Source organism: Pezoporus occidentalis, unplaced genomic scaffold (genome assembly GCF_034315485.1).
Source record: "Pezoporus occidentalis ecotype Australia unplaced genomic scaffold, CSIRO_AGI_Poc_V1 ctg196, whole genome shotgun sequence".
Classification (NCBI taxonomy): Eukaryota; Metazoa; Chordata; class Aves; order Psittaciformes; family Psittacidae; genus Pezoporus; species Pezoporus occidentalis.
The window spans coordinates 162,872-183,650 of record NW_026913811.1 but is presented as its reverse complement, the minus strand read 5'-3'; the positions used below and the strand labels follow the sequence as shown (position 1 = coordinate 183,650).

The 20,779-nt window shown below is 39.6% G+C and overlaps 1 protein-coding gene across 1 annotated transcript; it reads right to left on the bottom strand.

Annotated features, from left to right (window-relative positions):
- Positions 1-1,998: 1,998 nt before the first annotated feature.
- TMEM38B (transmembrane protein 38B) lies at positions 1,999-19,672 on the bottom strand. Its single transcript, XM_062617424.1, has 6 exons — positions 19,457-19,672; positions 12,801-12,957; positions 9,264-9,448; positions 6,814-6,901; positions 4,746-4,863; positions 1,999-3,144 (listed from the first exon to the last, which is right to left on the bottom strand). Exons 1-6 carry the CDS (start codon positions 19,560-19,562, stop codon positions 2,938-2,940), a joined length of 861 nt encoding a protein of 286 aa, XP_062473408.1. The 5' UTR covers positions 19,563-19,672; the 3' UTR covers positions 1,999-2,937.
- Positions 19,673-20,779: the final 1,107 nt, after the last annotated feature.

The window sequence follows — 20,779 nt, the reverse complement described above, 5'->3', positions numbered from 1 at the left end:
CTATCAGCATGAAAGCTAGGAAAGTAACTTTATTTAAGGCATTCTGGACAGACTGTATTAAAAGTCTCCTACAGAATTCGGGTTAAACCCTGAGCAACTAAGTAGCTTTTTGTGTTATGAAAAAACAGTTTTTAGAACACTTGCATGTAACTATTCACTATGGAGCTCTTTTGAGCACCCATACTTCAGAAGCCTGTGAGATCTTTGAAAATGAAGGTTTGTTTTCATGGTTCTTATAACAGGATTTCTTTCAGCATAACTTACATTCTGTCTCACAACAGTACAGCTTTAATGTGATGTGTATTTCTCTTAAGGTGCTCAGTCAAGAAAAACAATTTTTTTTTAATGTTGTCTTTAAGTCCAAAATTAATATAAACCCATGCATCTTCCTTTAAACTGTAAATTTAGAATTAGTCTAAGCATATTTTCACATTTATTTGGGCTAAGAGTAGCAAGTTATAAGCCAGTGTTTCACAGTTGTGCCGCATAGTTCCATACCACAATCCAAATCTGTATGGTTCTTGAGATCTAGTATACACAATTAGAGCTTTAAAAAAAATAAAAATCCAAAAGAGTTTGAGAAACTGTGAACAGATAGCTTTTGTTGATTTTGCTGAATAACTAGTTGATCATCATCACTTGTTAATTGGCAGCTTCAAGCTTATCCATACATCCATAATACAAAGATACAAAAAACTGAGACACCTCACAAGCAACTACTCCAAGCATTTATAACTGTACACCAAGCTTCAGTGTAAAATGTCATGAGTTCTCACGATTTCAGCCCTATTTTGTCCAAAGCATTGGGGTTTTTTTTGGTTGGTTGGTTTGGTTTTTCGGTTCTTCTATTTTCTGTTGAAAAAATAAATATTTTAGCTTTCAAGGTACAGCACCTTTGCTATAAAGTTGGATTCCAAGCTGAGTAGATTCAATGGTTTTGGTCACTATCATGGAAATGTGACTAGACAGGCACACGAATTTCTTGGGTACTTTCTGTTTTCTCCTCTAAGCACAGCACTGGTGACAGCTTCTCTAAATTTAGATATGTACCTGGAACTAGAACTTTGTCTTTTCAAATCAGATCTGCCTCTACATTCTCTTTGGCATACCTACATAAAGATTAAACTACTGCTGAAGTACACTCTTCAAAGCAGTATTCTCTGAAGAAAAATAATTCTCTAAAAACAGTTTATTCTAAAAATTGGCACATCTATGAAAGATTCCTCTGAAAAGATTCTATTATTATGAAATGTAATATCTCTAAAATGTCCAAGTTCTCAGTTCTGAAGTGTATGCCACTGAAGACTGCTCCACATCATGTGAAAAAAGATGCAATGAGCAAGAAGCGGCAGATTTTCAGCAGATAAAGAGTTTCAGTGCCTCTGGTATTACAGAACCATAGAATCATATAGGTTGAAAAGTACCTTTAAGATAGAGTCCAGCCATTAACCTGACACTGCCAAGTCCACCACTAGACACTGTCCCTAAATACATCTTTTAAGTACCTCCAGGAATGGTGACTCCACCACTTCTGTGGGCAGCCTGTTCTAATGCTTGGTAATCCTTTTTTCTTCCCCGCTGACTCATCTTTCAGCACATGAGGATGGCCCTATGTGACCATTCTGAGGCACTTCTGTGATTTCCAAAACATCAATAACTTGTGTGTCTTTGCTGTCGCATGTATCTTCATCCCCTACCTCCACGGAGACAGCAGACTGAAGGACCTCGCGAGCACACTGTCCCTCTAGCATTGACATGCTGACTGCAGGCTTATCTCTAGTGAGCCTGATTTTATCCCTCTCCCCCTTCAAATCTAATTTAAAGCTCTTTCAATGAGCCCTGCAATCTCCTGCGCAAAGCTCCTTTCCCTCCTTTGAGACGGGGATACTCCATCTGACACCAGCAGCAGGCCTAGTGTCGTGTAAACTGACCCATGGTCAAAAACCCCAGAATTCTGCAAGTGATGCCAGGCTTCTTCCCCAGTAGCACCAGAGGTAGTTGCGATAAACTAGCACTGGTATTTATTAATATCAGGCATAATAGGGCTGAACTCATGAGAAACAAGGTAAATGTACTGTTCAATATTCTTTTTTAAAAGGAAGTTTGGCTTTGAAAAGTAAAAATATTCATATGCTTGGATAAAAGCACAGGTGGAGATGTCTAGTCCCAGTCAAACTGAAAGGTAACTACAAACCACATGTATATCCCCTATGTAATATGAAAAACAGCTATATCAAATGTTTGCAAATAAAGTGGCAAAGTAAGACAAAAGTGACAACAAAACCACTTAAATGTTTCTACTTAGTTACCTGTAAAGATTTTTAAAAGTGCCAGGTAATTCACTTCTTTTTAAAGAATAGAAAAATATGAAAATTATTTACTTAAGTAAATGTAGAAATCTAGACCAGTGCAATGTGAATTACAACAGTTAATTCAGTTATTTTCCTAAAGGCATTAGTTCAGTATATTTTCATGGTTTTACAGCACAATGTGATTAAACCTTACTCAGATGATGTCCTTATTTGGTACGTGCTATCATGAACACCTGGCAGTGCAAATCCATGCTATCCAAATGAAACATAAGAATAGATGGGTGAAGGGTGAGAATGGAGGGAAGAGGTGAAACAAAAGATAGATCAGAAAAATTAACAAAGCTGATTGTTTCATTTTGAAACTATCTTTTCAGCATGTAAGCATTTAAAGTTATCATAAATACAAAATGTAGTAAACATCACTATAAAAATTTGTTGGTTTTAACTTACAAATCCAACATGTGCATTTAGACATCTGAACACTAGCTTACAAAACATGTTCCAAAGGCAAACAACAACACAGCAGGATACAGCCCTATCCTCTCCTCACATGCATTTCTTTAAACAAATTACTCTGAAATACAAACATCTTCAAAGGTTATGACCATCAAGGATTTTAAGCCACTTATTCTGTTTTCTTTGCCTGTCTTTTCTTAACACCATTATGGTGCTGTTCAGAAGATCGGTCACAGACTGAAGAGCCATTGGAAGATGCAGCACCTTCACCCTTCATTTTGGATGGTGCCTTTTGCAAGCCAAAGAACATATGACCTAATGCAGCCTCAAGGGGAGCAAATGGAGAAGCTGCAGATCTTGTCAGCATCATTGTTACCTATGAAGAACAAGGAGCAAGTTACAAGTTTTAATGATTCCTTATCGACTGAAAACAAGTTCAAAGCTGAATAGATGCATGGCATTTCTAACTTTCTACACAAGCATGAGGCCATACCACCAAGAACTGAAACACGTTCACTTTAGCTTGAATTGATCAAAGAATGCCTTTCTTTCTGACCTGTTTTCTTCAGAAAGCTATATAAAAACAATGCACACACAAAATTTTCTGTCAGTTTACTGAAATCATCCTAAATCATACTTAATGTCATACAACTAAAGTGAAGAACAACTTTTATGTGTAAGTTTGTACTTTGTTCAAACTGAAAAACTGTAAACAGAGTGGCTATTTCAATTTAAAGAATGTAATGTGTAAGCACCTAAATATATACACACAGCCAAACTTTAGTTAAAATTCCAGACAGCCACTCTCATTCCATAAAGTTGAGAGATTTCGGTGGAAATACCTTACAATACGTAACTTAGAAACAGGATAGAATAATCTGTTTTGTAGATCCAGGTACTGGACAAGTATATGGCATATAAACAAGGACATGTTTATATGGCAACCACTTCTACAGTTTTTAAAGACATGAAAAGTTGATACTACTACAGTACTACGCACAGTCTGCAACTGTTTCTTTATTACTGAAGTGGATGCTCAAGTTCCTGTTTGTCAGTATGACCACCAGTTTAAGAACTTAATTCCTTCAGTGCAGCCTGACAGCCAGCTTCTGAAGACAGCTGTAATTTTCACTTCCAAAATAATATTCCTTTCCTTCTCTATTCCCACCGTCTCCTTTACTGGGCTAAGTGGAGTCTCATAAGCATCAGCTTGAAGCCTTGGCTCCCTGAACCCTAACTTCTTTAGAATTAAACTTGTCAGCTACTTCACAGAAAGGAGACTAACAACCACCACTTTAAGACGGTCTCCAGTTTCTTCAGCGCCAACTCTGAAGCTCTTAAAATTACCATATATCTACTAACACAGAGACTACACTTTCTTATTAATTAATAATCCTGAAGACAGGCACGATCCTGGAAATGAAAAAGTGGAGGGACTGAAGGATTCAACAGAGAACTAGTATCTATTCTATTGTAAAAGTAGTTATAGCTACTTCAAAGTTGTTTTGATATGCTTTCTCTTCCCACCTAAACACTTAGTTGCAAACACTTTAAACTAGATGAGAACCTAGTTGGCTTATTTTGCAAAAGCACAGACAACTGCACAGATTTAAGGAAGGCATTAAGCAGCTAGCAAAACACAGAGAACAAGTATCTTACTACAAGCATAAGCTTTGTTTGAGATTTATGGACATACAAGCCTGACATATCAACTGCTGGGTTCCAAATTCCTGAAATTTTATTTTCTTTCCCTTCCTGCTCTCTCACCCTGCCAACAGTATAAGTAACAGATCTTCTGTTCTGCTCACACATTGAAGACTAAACACACATTTCACACTTCAGTAGAAGCTAGCCTTCCCACCCAGAACCATGCATTCTAACTTGCAGTAGAATGTTTGAGGGCATGTTTTTCATATAAGATAATGAAATAAAATATTTTCTGTTCTTCAGTTATTTGCAACACTTTCACATTCTTACCTTGGACACAACAAGAAAGATGGTGTATAAAAACATGAGGTTGTGCCTTGCTATTGGCAAGTACTGGCTGTGTTGCAGGGTGAAAAGAACTGCTCCTATCAAAGTTACCTTCACAGGGCTGGAAATAAAAAAATGCAAGTTAATTTCGCTTCTCTACAGTGAAAAGAATAATGCTCTTAGTGTGCAAAATAATTATTTCTAAATAGAACTAATGAAAACTTTTGGTAACAGTTGCTAGGTCCAAAACCCAGCTATGATTAAACTAAGACTACCTTTATACATACTATTACTATGCTTTCTGTCCATAATATGGACAAGCATCAAATTCAGCACTACTTTAGACACCCACCAAAAACACATTTGAGAAATCCTGCTCAAATCACTGCCTCTGTTCAGACTTTATACATCAGTTTGCTCCCTTTCTTCCTCTCCCAACATATCTTACTGAAGAGTTAAATCACGAAGCTTGCAGTGCTCTGGCTAGGCTTAAAAATAGGTTCCTCTACTATTCAGCCCTATTCCAAGGGTTTGCTTAAAATAACTGGACACTCTGGCAGTTACAGGGTTTTAGCTTATGCTTGGCCTGAGCCAGGCCTATGTTACCAGGTTTTCCCAAGCATAGCTGTGTTGACATGAGCGTGCAAACATTTACATATTCTAGCTATCTCACTATGGTGGTAAATCCATTGCAATGTATACAGTCAGGAAACAACAGAACTTTCATCAATTATCTGAAGTCATCTGAAGAGAGAGCATTAATATACTGGAAGAAATATTCTCTGCTTTCTTGATCTGCATCTACATGTGACATGTACAGGTGACATTCCTGTTATCACAGAACATCTCATTGTAGACACATTTTTCACTGTCTTTTCAGTAACTCCAAGATTTACTGCATCAACTTCCTGCTCAGAAAGTCAAAAAAAAACAACTCTGTATACAAGCATTTTATCCATTCAACTTTGTAACTTCTGTTCAATATTCTTCAGCTTCACATACTAAACAATTTTTAAAAATCCTTTTTGAGTTACTCTGAACCACATCCACCACGGAAAAGGACAATATATACAAACAGTGCCACAGTCAGTAAGCATTACTGTAGTGTTGCACATGTATTATTTGGGTTTGCAGTGCCATTATTGACAGTGTCTTCTTCCTTTTGGAAGCTTGCTTTCAAGACTGCTACTTAGGCACTGAAAAAGGGAGAGAAATTACAAATACCTGGAATTTCAGAAAAAGCCAACAACCAACAAAAGCCATAAAAACTTGAAATATTGCCAAAGAAAACGTTATAAATATCTCTTCTGTTATTCTGTTCCTAAGACTGGCTGCAGAAAAACAAGCTAACTTTAAAAAATAAGTAATTTCTAAATTGCTGAGAGTAACATAGGAAACATCAAATGAATTTTAGGAAATTACCACAGTGAGCTTATCTTGACTTACAATAATAGCTTGCAGCTTTCTAGCCTGCCTCAATTTTCATTTTACTGTACTAACTAAACTGGGAGGCATGTAATATTCCCATTCTTTGCTTCTGCAAGAGAAGTAGGATTTTCTATTTTGGAGTTTATTTTTACTATATTGACCAACCAGTGTGCAACTTCTCAAATAACTGATATCTATGGAGGAAACAGTGCTGGCAAAGAAAGTAAGAATGATAACGCTTAAAGGAAGCCATCTTAGTGATGCTCAGAACATGCACCAAAAGTGCAGACTTCATTTGGATACTTCTGGTACTGCTGTCCTTTTATTCTGGATAGAAGACCATGTCCCTGTAAAACAAATTAAGTCAAAACTGCTTTCCAGTCAGTCCTACTGACTCAATACTGCTTTTTGATAAATAATTTTTGTTGACTTGTTTTCCCATTTGGTGTTCTTGTGCTGTGAACCTAAAATTATTAAAACATCTAATAAAATTAACGACGATCACTCACTAATCTCTCACAAGATACACACCAAAAGATTGAATAGAAACATATCTTTTAATCTGAACCACTAAAAGTGAGTGCCAGCACAAGGAGTTAGCAAAACAAGAGTTAAGGTGTTGCAGACGTTTTAAAAAACTTACTAGGACATCTTCAGTAGTTCATTGGTTTCAGGCTTCCATACTCCTCTCACCAGCTGCTCAAAGTTGGAAATTAGGCCACCACCAGCTCCTGAAACCACAGAGATTTACCATAAGACTCCTCTGACTGCTGCCACTACTGCACAACCTATTATTGCACCCAGCAAAACGCGTTACACCAGGTGCCAAATGTGGTACCCAAAGCTCAGACTTAAAGTGACTAATCCAATCTTTTACACGTGTGACCTGAGCAACTGACATGAAATCTCAGAGGTTTAGCTACTTAGTGAGAACCTCAGGTTTACCTTTATGTGATAGCATCTGAACTGATGCACTAATCACTAGAAGCAAATGCCTGAATTGCCAAAGTAAACCTCCAGAGAGGCTTATATAATTCCATTCTTCACATCATCATGTAAGCACAGACTGTCTCTATAAACTATAAAAACCCTATGTGAGAAAAGTGCGTATGTATTTGTACATTAGAAGAATACAAGACATGAGGATGTGCTGGACACTCTAGCCAATGAGACTGATCTGTATTATAACCTGGGAAAAGAAAATGGTAACAGACGTTGTTTCCCAAAACAAAAACAGAATCAAGAAAATAAAACCCAAGATCTGCACTACTACTTCCTGAAGTGGTTCTAATGTGACAACAAATACAGCTGCTAGGAAGGTAGCTTCCAGATTAGTATTTCAAACAGCAGGCAGGCAAGAATTATGGCAGGATCAGGGAGCAGAATCTCCTGGAAATCATGCTAAGGCATATGAAAAACAAATAGGTGGTTGGTGACACCCAACATGGCTTCACTAAGGGCAAAACATGTCTGACCAATTTGGTAGCCTTCTATGATGGGGCTACAGAATGGACGGACAGGGTCAGAGCAGTTGATGTTGTCTACCTGGACTTGTGCAAAGTATGTGATACTGTTCCACATGACATCCTTGTCTCTAAACTGGAGGGACATAAATTTGATGGACAGCCCACTCGTTGAGCCATTGACCACATGCAGAGAGCTGCGGTCAATGGCTCAATGTCCAATTGGAGACGGGTAACAAGTGATGTTTCTCAGGGTTCGGCTTTGGGATCGATCCTGTTCAACATCTTTGTTGGCAACACAGACAGTGGGATTGAGTGCGTCCTCAGTAAGTTTCCTAGTAACACCAAGCTATGTGGTTCGGTTGATATGCTCAAGGGAAGGGATGTCATCCAGAAGCATCTGGATGCCTCTTGACATGCTTGAGAGGTGGGACCATGCCAACCTCATAAAGTTTAACCAAGCCAAGTACAAGGTCCTACACCTGGGTTGTGGCAATCCTAGGCACAGCTACAGGTTGGGTGGAGAAGGACTTGGGGGTGTTGGTCGATGAGAAACTTAACATGAGCCAGCAGTGTGTGCTCACAGCCCAGAAAGCCAACCGTATCCTGGGCTGCATCAAAAGGAGCGTGACCAGTAGGTCAAAGGAGGTAATCCTGCCCCTCTGCTCTCATGAGACCTCACTTGGAGTATTGTGTGCAGTTCTGGTGTCCTCAACATAAAAAGGACTTGGAGCTGTTGGAACAAGTCCAGAGGAGGGACACAAGGATGATCAGGGGACTGAAGCACCTCCTGTATGAAGACAGGCTGAGGAAGTTGGGGCTTTTCTGCCTGGAGAAGAGAAGCTGCGTGGAGACCTCATAGCAGCCTTTCACTATCTGAAGGGGACCTATAAGGATATTGGAGAGGGGCTCTTCATCAGGGGCTGTAGTAATAAGTCAAGGGGTAATGGTTTCAAATTTAAGCAGAACTTCAGATTAAATATAATAAAGAAGTTCTTTACCGTGAGGGTGGTGAGGCACTGGAACAGGTTGCACAAAGAACTGGTAAATGCCCCACCCCTGGTGGTGTTCAAGCCCACACTGGACAGAGCCTTGGGCAACATGGTCTAGTGTGAGGTGTCCCTGCCCATGGCAGGGGGCTTGGAACTAGATGATCTTAAGGTCCTTTCCAACCCTAACCATTCCAAGATTCTATCATTCTAAGAAGGTTCACTCCTATGTTTAAAATCAACTAATGTTACAACTGAAAAAGCTAATGTAACAAGCTCTCTCCTTCAGCCACATGCAAGGAAAACTTGCAAGCTCCGGGGAAATATGCTGTTGGAAAATTTAGTAATAGCTCTGAAGCTACATGGGCTATCTCTTCATTAGGATCAATAGCCCATCCTACAAGTCCTCACAAGACCTTCTGGAGGGATAAGATGAAACTCCCTGAGTCATTCAATGTCACTCTTAATCTAGGCAGAAAAACTGCTCTACAGGCTTTTCCCTTGAGGGGATAACAGACTGTATTAGGACTATCGTATCCAGCACAGCAAGGAATGATGTTACAATTATGCTGAAGGGCTAGCCATTTAAATGACACTCCAAAACATCACAGTCCATCAAAACAAAATGTTATGCATGTTACCTCTGGCCCAGCCCACAGCTACCATGACAAGCCAGGCATCTTTGAAGTGACTGTCTGCATGCGCAACGCCACCTGTTATCTTCCACGTTCTAGTCACTTCTTTCATTCCTGCAACCAGAAGCCGGAGAGGCAGAAAGGCAAAGCACCGACAGAACAAGTCTTGTGGGCAGTAAAACACAAAATACCTGCAAATCATGAGAAAACCCATTAGTGGCATTCAAATGCTTTTGATAACGATTTCCCTTTCTAATTTTTGGAATATGACTAGCAATGCGTGATATACTACTGATAACTTACTTTCTTGTGTGACAGACAAAACAAATTTGAAATGCTTTTGAGCATGTTCAAGCTCTTGCATCAAAATCATCATACATTACTTGAAATTGTTCTTACTGATCTATTGTCCCAGAGGAAAATCCATTAAAGTACACGAGAAACAGCTTTAAATTTTACATAGTTTTACAGCTTACATATAATGTTTTTATAACTCAAATTATTAAATTAGTGCCTGACTGACTTTGTGTGGTTTGGGTTTTTGTGGCTTAATTTTTGTTTGGTTGAGGCTTCTTGTTTGTTTGGTTTGGGTTTAATTTTTTAATAGGATTACAACAGGGTGGTAAATTACATGCTGACACCCGTCTTTCAAATTGATACATACAAGGAATTATATAATTTCAGCAAGAATGCCTCCGCTAGCTAATGTCATGCTAGATGAAATCTACATCTATTTTCAAACACATTTCGCATCTTAGTAACCACCAGTTCTAGCTTTTCCAGATTGCCAATTACAAGTGTATTTCTTTTTTGAAAGCACTGGCAGCACAGTACACAAAATGTAATAATATCTTTTATCAACTTGCTTTAAAAACAAAGTAAAGATGGCTAACTATAAGATGACAGTAAATTTTAGAAGATTAGATTATGTGGTGTTTTATTTTATCTCTTCGATTATAAACAAAAGGCAGTTCTTACAGAAAAATTCAAGGTCTCAAAAAATATTCAAGATTCACTATCCAGATCATTTCAGTACATGAATAAGAGAGTAAAAATTAATTAAAAGCAGAGAAATGCTTTAAAAAATGGGAAGGGTACTTTCCATTTCCTTAAAAAAAAAAGGAAGGGAAAAACAAACAAACAAACAAACAAATAAAAAAATAAAGAAGAAAACCAAAACCCAAAACCACAAAAACATACTTGCCTTACAGCTTAGGCTTCTGAGATCAGTCCTGTCCACCAAGAATTTCTAAGGCTGTATCCTTCTCTTGTTTACTCAGGCTGCAATCAAAGATGATCCTCTCATATCTAGTTTACTTCATTAGCACTACTAGCCAACACCACAACTAAGAGGAGTTACACCTCATGGTTACAGATTAGAAACCAGGACGGCACACAGGGTTTGGGGTTTTGGTTTGGTTTTGGGGGGTTTTCTTTTTTAAAAAAAAAACAAACAAAAAACAAAGAAGCTTATCCTTTACAGCAGAATGCCAAGAAGCTTCCTCCCCAGACAGGCAAAGTTTAGCGGAAGCCCTATCCTAGTCATGCATTTTCTTCTTTTGCAGCAGATACAGTACCTTGCTGCTGCAAACATCCAAAGCACTTTCAAGACCTCCCAGACTGGAGCATGCAAAAGCCAATTTCTCACATACAAGAAACTTACTGGAATTTACATAATACTAATACTGCTCTGGTGTTAAGTTTTAGCTTTAATTTTGAACTACTTATATTCTTCCTTTTTCTTTTTTAAAGCCAATTGCCAAGCTTCAGTTGGTATGAAGTCAAAGGTTATAAGGAAGTTCTTCACTGTGAGGGTGGTGAGGCACTGGAACAGGTTGCCCAGAGAACTGGTAAATGCTTCACTCCTGGCAGTGTTCAAGGCCATGCTGGACAGAGCCTTGTGCCATGGTCCAGGGTAAGGCATCCCTGCCTATGGCAAGTGAGTTGGAACTAGATGATCTTAAGGTCCTTTCCAACCCAAACCATTCTATGATTCTATGATTCTGTGTATCAAGATCATATATTTTAATGGCCACTGCAAATAACCACTTAAGCCAGTACTCAACACATAGCACTACTCAGAATTAATTGCAGTATGTCGGTTTAGGTCCATGATGAACAGGGTAACGATTGAACCTAGCACTGCAGTTGCACCACGGCATTTTTTTCCTGAAACTTCTGCTAGCAATACTTGCTAACAGCAGATGTCGCTGTCCTACACACTATTTAGGAGCATTTCTCAAGCATGGCACAACCCCTTTTATTTTCCCGGTAATTTAATTTCACGTGATCTGGGACAGAGAATGAAAGTCATTATACTCATGAAGAGAGAACTTCGTAAAACTAGAAGCTTAAAAGGTTTCATAACATTCATAATTCCTCATTCATAGCAGTGCACAACATCATCCATGAGGATTATTTTTGCACAGCAGATCCCATTTGGCAAAGTTAAGTTCAACAGAACCCATGTTCTGTTTACATGTACCCCTAACTCGTGTCATTTCTTAAAATAAGCAGCAGCATTGCCCACATCAGACTAATATGAATCATAAGCAGATTTTGTAAGCTTTATTAATACCACACCATATACTGTGCATTATTCATTCCGCCTATTTGCCTAAATGAAATCTGTCGGCTTATACCGCAACATGAGGACCAGAAGGCTAGATACACACAGACAAATAGAAAGACTTACTTTCATTTTAAATAAATTTGCAATTATAAAACCTAAGCAGCTACAAAGAACAGATACTAAAGGATTTCAAGCAGGTAACATTCTTTGAAGACAGGAATTGAGATTTTTAAATTCGAAAAGCCACTGCTGCTCACCAACTTTGTTAAATTTGAGGGTTTCTTCAAAGACCACTTTCTGTAACAAATGAACTCCACTGGAAGGCAATGTTTATATGAGCCTCCAATGCTTTTTTAAAAATTCCAAAACAGGCCGAATTGCTGCCTTGTTCACATACATGACTTCTCATTCAGATCCCTACTGTCTTCCACTACAAGGACCACCCATTTGGGAAAAAGCAAAATATAGAGTAGAGAGGAAAAAAAAAAAATAAAAAAAATGTCAGGAAGCAGAGGAAGCAGAAACTAGAGAAAAGGAAAGAAGATCAGTGTCTTAGACCCAAGTTACAGAAAAGTTCAAAATTTTTTACATCAGCCAGGTTCTGGTCTTCAAGAGCTACTGCTGAAAAACTAGACTACGTTTATGACTTACCTATATCCACAAAAGTCCACGTTATTCCAACATTATTCAGCTGTTGAACTAGGAATACTACAAAAAAGTTAGTCTAGTGACTAGCATCTGGTTAGACACAGCCTGTAAGAGTTGTTCTCTCGAGCATTTTATTCCTATAGAACAGGATCATAATAGCTATTCTGCTGCACTGACTTTCTGGATGAAGAGACAGCAACCAAATCCATAATATTTTTAATTTAATCTTCAGGTTTATGTGGAAGCTTGATGTTGTATCAGTTTATAAAGTATAGTTTCATCAGAATCAATACTATTCATCTAACTCAATTGTGGCTGCTTACCAGACTGAAGATGCCAGTAGAATATTTGTGCCCTTTGCCAGAAATCCTACTGGAGGTTCTGCAAGCATCAATGAAGACAAAACTGAACCACCAAAGCAATGAAGCATAGCACTAAACCAGCAGGCAATTGGACTTCGGACTGACACTTCCACGGCTCCTGAAACAAAAGTAAAAGATGCATAAATAGAAACTGTATAAAAACAATTGAGAATCACACCATGTTTTAAAATTCAGTATTTTTCAAATCATTGGTTCCTCTAGGTAATGAAAAATTCTGAAGAATTCTGTGGGTTTTCACAGGAAAAGTCTTCAGAAATACAAATTTCAGAGTACTCTAACTTAAGAATATGCTTAAGTGAAATTAAATAAATGAAAGAGTGACATTGTGTACTCTGAACGTCTTTTGTGGGCTGGTTTATTAACTGTCCGCTACCAAGAATAAAAAGCTTTCAGAGCATGGGTAAGAGGTCTCATTGTTAATAATCTGGCATAGATTTATAGTTGCTTTCAAATTGGTATTAAAAATACACAAGTGGCATTGCTGACCTAGATCAGATTGGTATTGATTACTTTTGGGTGGTTATTCTACAAATTCCATTTCTGCTTTTGAATCCAAGGTCACTGTTTTCCCTTTTCATCATAACACCCCACTGTGTCTGCTGACCAAAGTGAAAGCAGCATCCAAAACAATTATTTACTAGTTTCACTTGCTATCCTGAACACAGAAAAAAGATCACCTGAAGCCATAATAACACATCTAAGTTTCCTTTGTTACTAAAAGCTTCACAGTTCAGTTTGTTATCTTTGAAATGAATTATTTTTTTAAATTACAATTGAACTATGTCAAAAGAGTATTCTATATTAAAAGATTATGCTGAGGGCAATCAGAAGCCTTAACCAGTTTCAGGGGGAAACAACACTTAATCAAAGCCAGAAATATTCTCAAGAAATTGTTTTGACTATTTCCTTCTATTTCAAAAGTCTAGTGTTGCCCAAATTTCCCCTTTACACAAATGCAGCGCTCTGTTTGCCTGAACTAGTCTCCATAGTCCAAAGGCTGAAGTTCACAAAAGCAGAGATGAAACCTAGTGTCTGCCCCAAAATGCAGTTTGACATATGTTCCCAATTCAGAGGAGAAGGTTTTGTTTTTTTCAGGCATTTCTGTGGGAAAAAGAGCTTCTAACCGAAGATGAAAGCTCAAACGTATCAGAGAAAATACAGCACTCTCAATACAATTCACTTCATAGAAGAATATTAACATGATTGTTCCAGTTTTACTGGTGACATAGCTATCATGTATTCCAGCACTATCTAAATTCCTATGTAACGGCGAATTTTTAAAAAATGAGCACTCACAAGTACTACAGAATATCTGAATATAAAATAACATCTGTTTTTTTTTAACTATTGTGTAATTTATTTTCCATACTGCAGTACCAGGTGCTCCAAGTCAGTTGTGCTCATCTTTGTGATTGTGTACTATCCCTTCTCCAAAGCAGCTATCAACTGTTTGTGTGCATAACCTTAAGACTCTTGAGAAAATTTTAAAGCATGCTAATGTTACTTAACTGCAAAAGTAAAAATATAAAGCATACCATTACATCCAGATCCAATATTAATGAATGTGGATCTATTTTCACCAACATATTTGAAAAGGGTAAGACACTTACCATACAGTAACAGTTCATGCTTACTACATGGAGGTTTCCTCAAGAAAAAAAAAGTAAAAAAAAAAAAAAAATGCTGACAGCCATTGCACTAAAAAAAAACAAAAAAAAACACCAAAAAAAACCCAACAAAACTATATCAAGGAGAGATTCACTGGTCCAAAAGAACTACAGTAGGCTCCTCCTCACGTGTAATAATTCTCTTGTTTGATGACATGGACACAAGTACTACTACAGAACTACTTTAGCTTGAAAGGACTAAATTCCCTTTGATGCAACAAGAGAATATCCAACTCCCATGTTTGTCAGTACTCTGTTGAGTAATTCCACTAAATGCTGCTGTGGCATTATAACACAAAGTGACCTTTTATTCTTCACAATAAAAGAATATTGAGAAGAAATATCCCAAACTTTACAGGACAATGAGAAAACCTGGCTAACAACAGGAGTGACTGTAAATCACAAGTGAACATGGGCTGGAACTGGGGAGTACTGCCAATAGATCAGTTGTGCTATGCAGAAGCTTTAACTCTGGACAAACAATTTTGTTTCTCTCCTACACACTTTGTTAAAATATTCATGTGACTTTTCACTTCCTATACCAAAGTCCGGATTAAAAAAAACTTAATTAAAAAAAAAAAACAAAACAATGAAATATTGCAGTTGTTCTAAAATTAGTTAGCTATCTGCTCTCTTTTCAAATCCATTCCCCTGCCTTTCAACATCACCACTTTTCTGCTCTTCCTTTTACCCAGAAATAGCAGCAAGTGGTTGCAGTTCTGAGGACACAGATAGGAGTTACTATTATTATTACAGATTGCTCTCTGCGAACAAGCTCCACAACAAAGCACATAAATTTATTCATTAAGCTATTATGTGTAAAAGAATAAAAGACTTTACTGGACTTCCAAGATCTTTTTGTTGGTCAATGTTAGAATTTTCTTAGCTCAAATACCATATTTAACAATTCATACCTTCTTTCCAACAAGGAACATAACCAACTTAGAAGGCAATGAGACAAAAAATGCTGAACCCAATTTAAAGCTGATCTTAGTGTTGGTAACTAAATTATAACTGGAATGTAACCTTTCAGAAAACAAACTCAGTTTTAAGTGGGTCACGTATTTTTAAACAACTGGTCATTTATATTTGTCCTCTGATGCATCCTGTAAAACTAATGAGGCATCATAAAACCATGCAAAACATGATCTGCCAAAAGGCCATTAGCCCTGCAAATGGTATACCTTAGAAAGGAAAGATAAGGTTTCAAATGCAAAGACTGTTGTTGAATATAGTTTTAAACATTGTTTCTACACAATAGTTAAAAAAAAAACGAAACCAAAACCCAAACTCTTGCCAGCAAACTATTTCTGTCAGCAGGATAAGATCTGCATTAATCTTTTCAAAAGGTTCCAAACAGGTAATAAGGAACACATACCCATACACAACTAAACAGCAAAACAGAAGAACATATAGAAGTTTTTTCTAGCACCCCTGCTGAACTATAAATAATAACATCAATTAAGCGAAAGGATTTATAGTCAGATTTAATTTAGCAAAACTATGCCAAAAAAAAAAACAAAACCAAAGCAAAACCAATTGTCTCCAAATCATCAGAATCATTTAATAGAAAACTTGCAAGAACAAAAACAGCACATTCCTTGCAAATATGACACATCTTCAACCCTGAACACCTTTTGCTGTTCCTTTGTCCCCAAAAAAATAAAATTGCCCAAAATTGCCAGTTCTACAACTGACCAGAGTTACAAATGAGCAACTCCTAAGCAATCCCAAATGAGCTAACCAAAACTCATAGTTTAAAACATGTGGAAAGCAACGTGGAAAAGCAACAAGGCAAAGTGCCGGGTCCTGCATTTGAGCCACAACAACCCCATGCAATGCTCCAGGCTTGGGGAAGAGTGGCTGGAAAGCTGATTGGTGGAAAAGGCCCTGGGGGTGCTGACTGATGGAGCTGAACATGAACCAGTTTGTGCCCAGGCAGCCAAGAAGGCCAATGGCATCCTGGCCTGTATCAGCAATAGTGTGGCCAGAAGGGCCAAGGCAGTGATCATCCCCCTGTACTTGGCACTGGTGAGGCCATACCTTGAATCCTGTGTTCAGTTCTGGGTTCTTTACTACAAGAAAGACATTGAGGTGCTGGAACAGGTCCAGAAAAGGGCAACAAAGCTGGTGAAGGGCCTGGAGCACAAGCCTTATGAGAAGCTGCTGAGGGAACTGGGAGTGTTTAGTCTGGAGATGAGAAGGCTCAGGGGGGACCTTGCAACTCTCTCTAACTACCTGAAAGAAGGTGGTAGTGAGGTGGGGGTCAGTCTCTTCTCTCTCGTACCAAGCGACAGAACAAGAAGTAACAGCCTCAAGCTGCACAAGGGGAGGTTTAGACTGGATATCAGGAAAAAATTCTTCACCATAAGGATGCTCAGGCATTAGAACAGGCTGCCCAGGGAAGTGGTGGAATCACCATCCCTGGAAGTATTCAAAAAACATCTAGATGCCCTCAGTGACATGGTTTAGTGGTGGACTTGGCAGTCCTGGGGTAACAGTTGGACTTCATGATCTTAAAGGTCTTTTCCCATGGCAGGGGGGGTTGGAACTAGATGATCTTAAGATCCTTTCCAACCCTAACTATTCTATGATTCTATGATTCTAGTTGATTCTATGATACGATTCTATATTGGTTATCACTGCTGTAGTTTGCCAGCACTCCCAAGTGAGCAGGAAAATCCAGCTTTTAGCCATTTAGGACTCGCAAAGTCCCAGTTAGTGTGAGTCCATCCATGATACAAATACCCTAATCCGATTTTAAGAGGGTCGAGTGGGGGTTGATATTTTAATGAGACCAGTAATCTGGGATAATCTGGCTCTGACTTGAACACATGCTTCTTGTATCACCAACCAATTAAGGTTACCCAGCTACTATTCTGTGAAATATAGCTACTGTTTCAAGTTTCCAGAAAGAACACACAGTAATGCCTAGATAAAATAATCAATGATAATAGATCCATCCTGAGTATTTCATAATGACTGTTTTTTCAGTTTCAATTTAATGCTCAGTTCGAGCTGCTTGCAAGGGAGCAGCAGACCAGCATGCAGTCACCTGAATCACAGTTATTAATGCAAAGTATTAGAGAATACTCAAGAGTTCTGAACTTTCCAGCTATTCAGTCAAGAAGATTAAAAAAATTATTGGTACGGATCTGACTGGACTTCTGACAGCAATTCTACTGTCCAGAAACGCTGCCTCCAAAAAGTTATCCTGAATCTAGCAAAGCAGAGACACTCCTCTCATACTGGTCTTTAAGTGTGTCCACTCCAGAGGAAAGCCTAAAGGAAATGCATGATAACGTCAAACACCCTTAGACAGGAAATCCCTTTTTTTAATGGAACAGTCATATTACACAGTGCTCCAAGTCAGCACCTAGAAACAGTATCAGCAGTAGTAACAAAATTTGGTGAACATGCTAGCATACATAAGCATTTTGTATCAGTCTTCACATCTGACAAGTGCACTTATTTAGCAGGAAATGTACATTCACCTTAACAAGTATAGAAAGGGACAGAAGAACACGTTCTCACTAAACAAACAGCACAGAGCCTTAAAAAGAGCTCCCAAATCCACACTATAATCCTGAAAGCCAGCTTGGTTTCCTACACATTTATCAGCCAAGATGCAGAGTTACTGTAACTATCCAAAGCCACATCACAGGTAGTCATTCTAAATATTAAAACAAGGCTAGTCTCTACCTTTTATGACAACAAAAAAAAAAAAAACAAAAAACAAAAAACAAACAAAACAAACAAACAAAAAAAAAACAACAAACCAGGTTTGGGGTTAACAACCACAGTGCAAAAGATTTTCTAGAAAAGATGATGTAGAGATTGAAGTGTCATTATGTGCACTCATACAATATCCAAAATCCTATTACTGGGAGTGAAAAGCTTTCCTAATTTAATTTCACAATGTGAAAAGTTGCTAACACACAGCCTGCCCATTAGACTTCCCAGCTATGTTTCCTGGGAGACAGAATTGCTTTAAGAGCTTCCTGCATATCCAGGGCATGTGAATTATATAAACCTATTAGTTGAGAACCTCTCTTCTCACTTCTCAGATGTGGCACCTGAGAACAAGTTACTGGCCTGTGATCTGCATTTATCCTCTGCGAGCATAATCCTAACTTCGGGCAGGTTCAGCCCTTTTATTCTTGTAACTTTTAAAACTCCCAACTGCAAGGTTTCCAGCAAAACTCTTGGCCGATTTCACCAGTGCCTCTAGTCCTGAGAAAGCAAGGAAAGTTTGGCGGGAGGCTTCCTATGTGGCTTCTGCAGCCAGTAAGACATTATTTACAGACAGATGGACAATGAACACTGGAGACAGTCTTAGGGACCGACAGAGAAGTCCCGGGTTCTGCTGCGGGGAGCGGCACAAGCTGAGCCAAGGCAGCAGCTCTGCGTGCAAAGCTGAAACTCTCACACAGGGCTGTCACCCCGGAGGCCACGAAGAGCGCTGACAAACCTCTCGCTACCTCAAACGAAACACAAGTCCCCCTGGAATTTTGTGAGTGTAGCACAGTAACAGCTTTAGCCACTCGTCCTCATTAAAAACAAATACAATTCAAAGGTTGTGAGTTAAAAAATAGTCCAAACCTCTCCAGCATCTTCTAGGTTAAAGATGCCGGAGACACCTGCGGCTCCCGCACAGACCCAGGGTCAAACGCCGGTCCCACTGGCCCCGCCCGGTCCCCCCCAGCCCATACATGCTCCCGGCACCCCGGCTCCCCTCAGGTACCCCCCGCCACCGTGCGCGGTGGCCACCCTTGCCCACCCGGGGCTAGGACGGCAAGAGAGTCCCCAGCCTCAGGCCTGGGGCAGCCGGGGTGCACGGAGGGAGACACGGGGAAACACGGGAGGACGCCAGGGGAACAGTGGGGAGCGGGGACAGCTCCGTCCCGTCCCGCCACGCCGACCGCTCACCCCGCTGCTCCTTCACCGCCATGACGGAGGCCACATAGTGCGCCAAGTCGAAGAATGGGAACATGGGCAGTCGCGAGAAGAGCAGCGGCACCTGCCACAGTTCCATGGCCGGGCGACAGCGAGACGGAGGACTCTGAAAAACCTACACAGCACGGCGGCGGCGCGGCCGCCTCAGCGGAAGCTTGGCCCCCGTCGGCCGCCGTCAGCGGCGGGGCGGGGCGGAGCGGGGCGATCATCCGCTTTCAGGCCGCCGGGGGACTGAGTGTCCGGGAGGAATGTTAGCTTAGGTGTCCGAGTATTTGGGCTCACCAGCGTTGGTGCTCCAGCATATGGAACATGTGGCCTTTCACGGCTTGATGTCATCTGTTTATCACATGCCTAATAATTACTGGGGTATTAACGTGTACTAGACCCTGGTCAGACCTCAGCAGAGACCCCTTTAATACATCTTTACATAGAATCACAGAATGGTTTGGGTTGTAAAGGACCTTTTGAGATCATCTCGTTCCAGCCCTCCTGCCATGGGCAGCGACACTTCCCACTAAACCATGTTGACCAAGGCTCTGTCCAACCTGGCCTTGAACGCTGCCGGGGATGGAGCATTTACCACTTCTTTGGGCAACCCGTTCCAGTGCCTCACCAGCCACACAGTACTTCTAACCTGAACTTCTCCTGTTTTAAGTTTTAACCCATTACCCCTTGTCCTATCACTACAGCTCCGAATGAAGAGTCCTTCTCTGGCATATTTGCAGGCCCACTTCAGATACTGGAAGACTGCTATGAGGTCTCCACTCAGCCTTTTGTCCAGGTTTCAGCCAGTCTTCATATGGGAAATGTTCCAGCTCCTTTATCATCCTCATGTCCTCTGGACTTGCTCCAACAGCTCCATGTCTCTTGTATGTTGAGGACATCCATTTTGATAGTGAAGGCTATTGTTAACGGTTTTGTTTTCTGCAGGTAGGTCTCTGACCAATTTTACATCAAGCCTACAGTATTTTCAGCAAAAAACAGTTTGCTCATGAGCTTCCCAAGTGGAACTTTTATCAGGTATCTAGTAACTCTGAGATACAGTACATCTGCGTTTTCTTTGGCCACCAGACTGGTGATAGAATCAAATTACATTGACGTGACACTGTTCTTGATGGACCCATGTTAGGGGTTTGTTGGTCTGCTAATTTTTTCAGCGTACTTTTTTTTTTTTCTTTTTTCCCCTGGGGATGCAAGTTAAGTTTGACTTGGTCTGTTTTTTCTACTAGAGAAAGGCACAATCTTTTTGCCTTTTCCATTAAATTTCCACAAGGTGGTGAAAAGAGCTGTTAATGG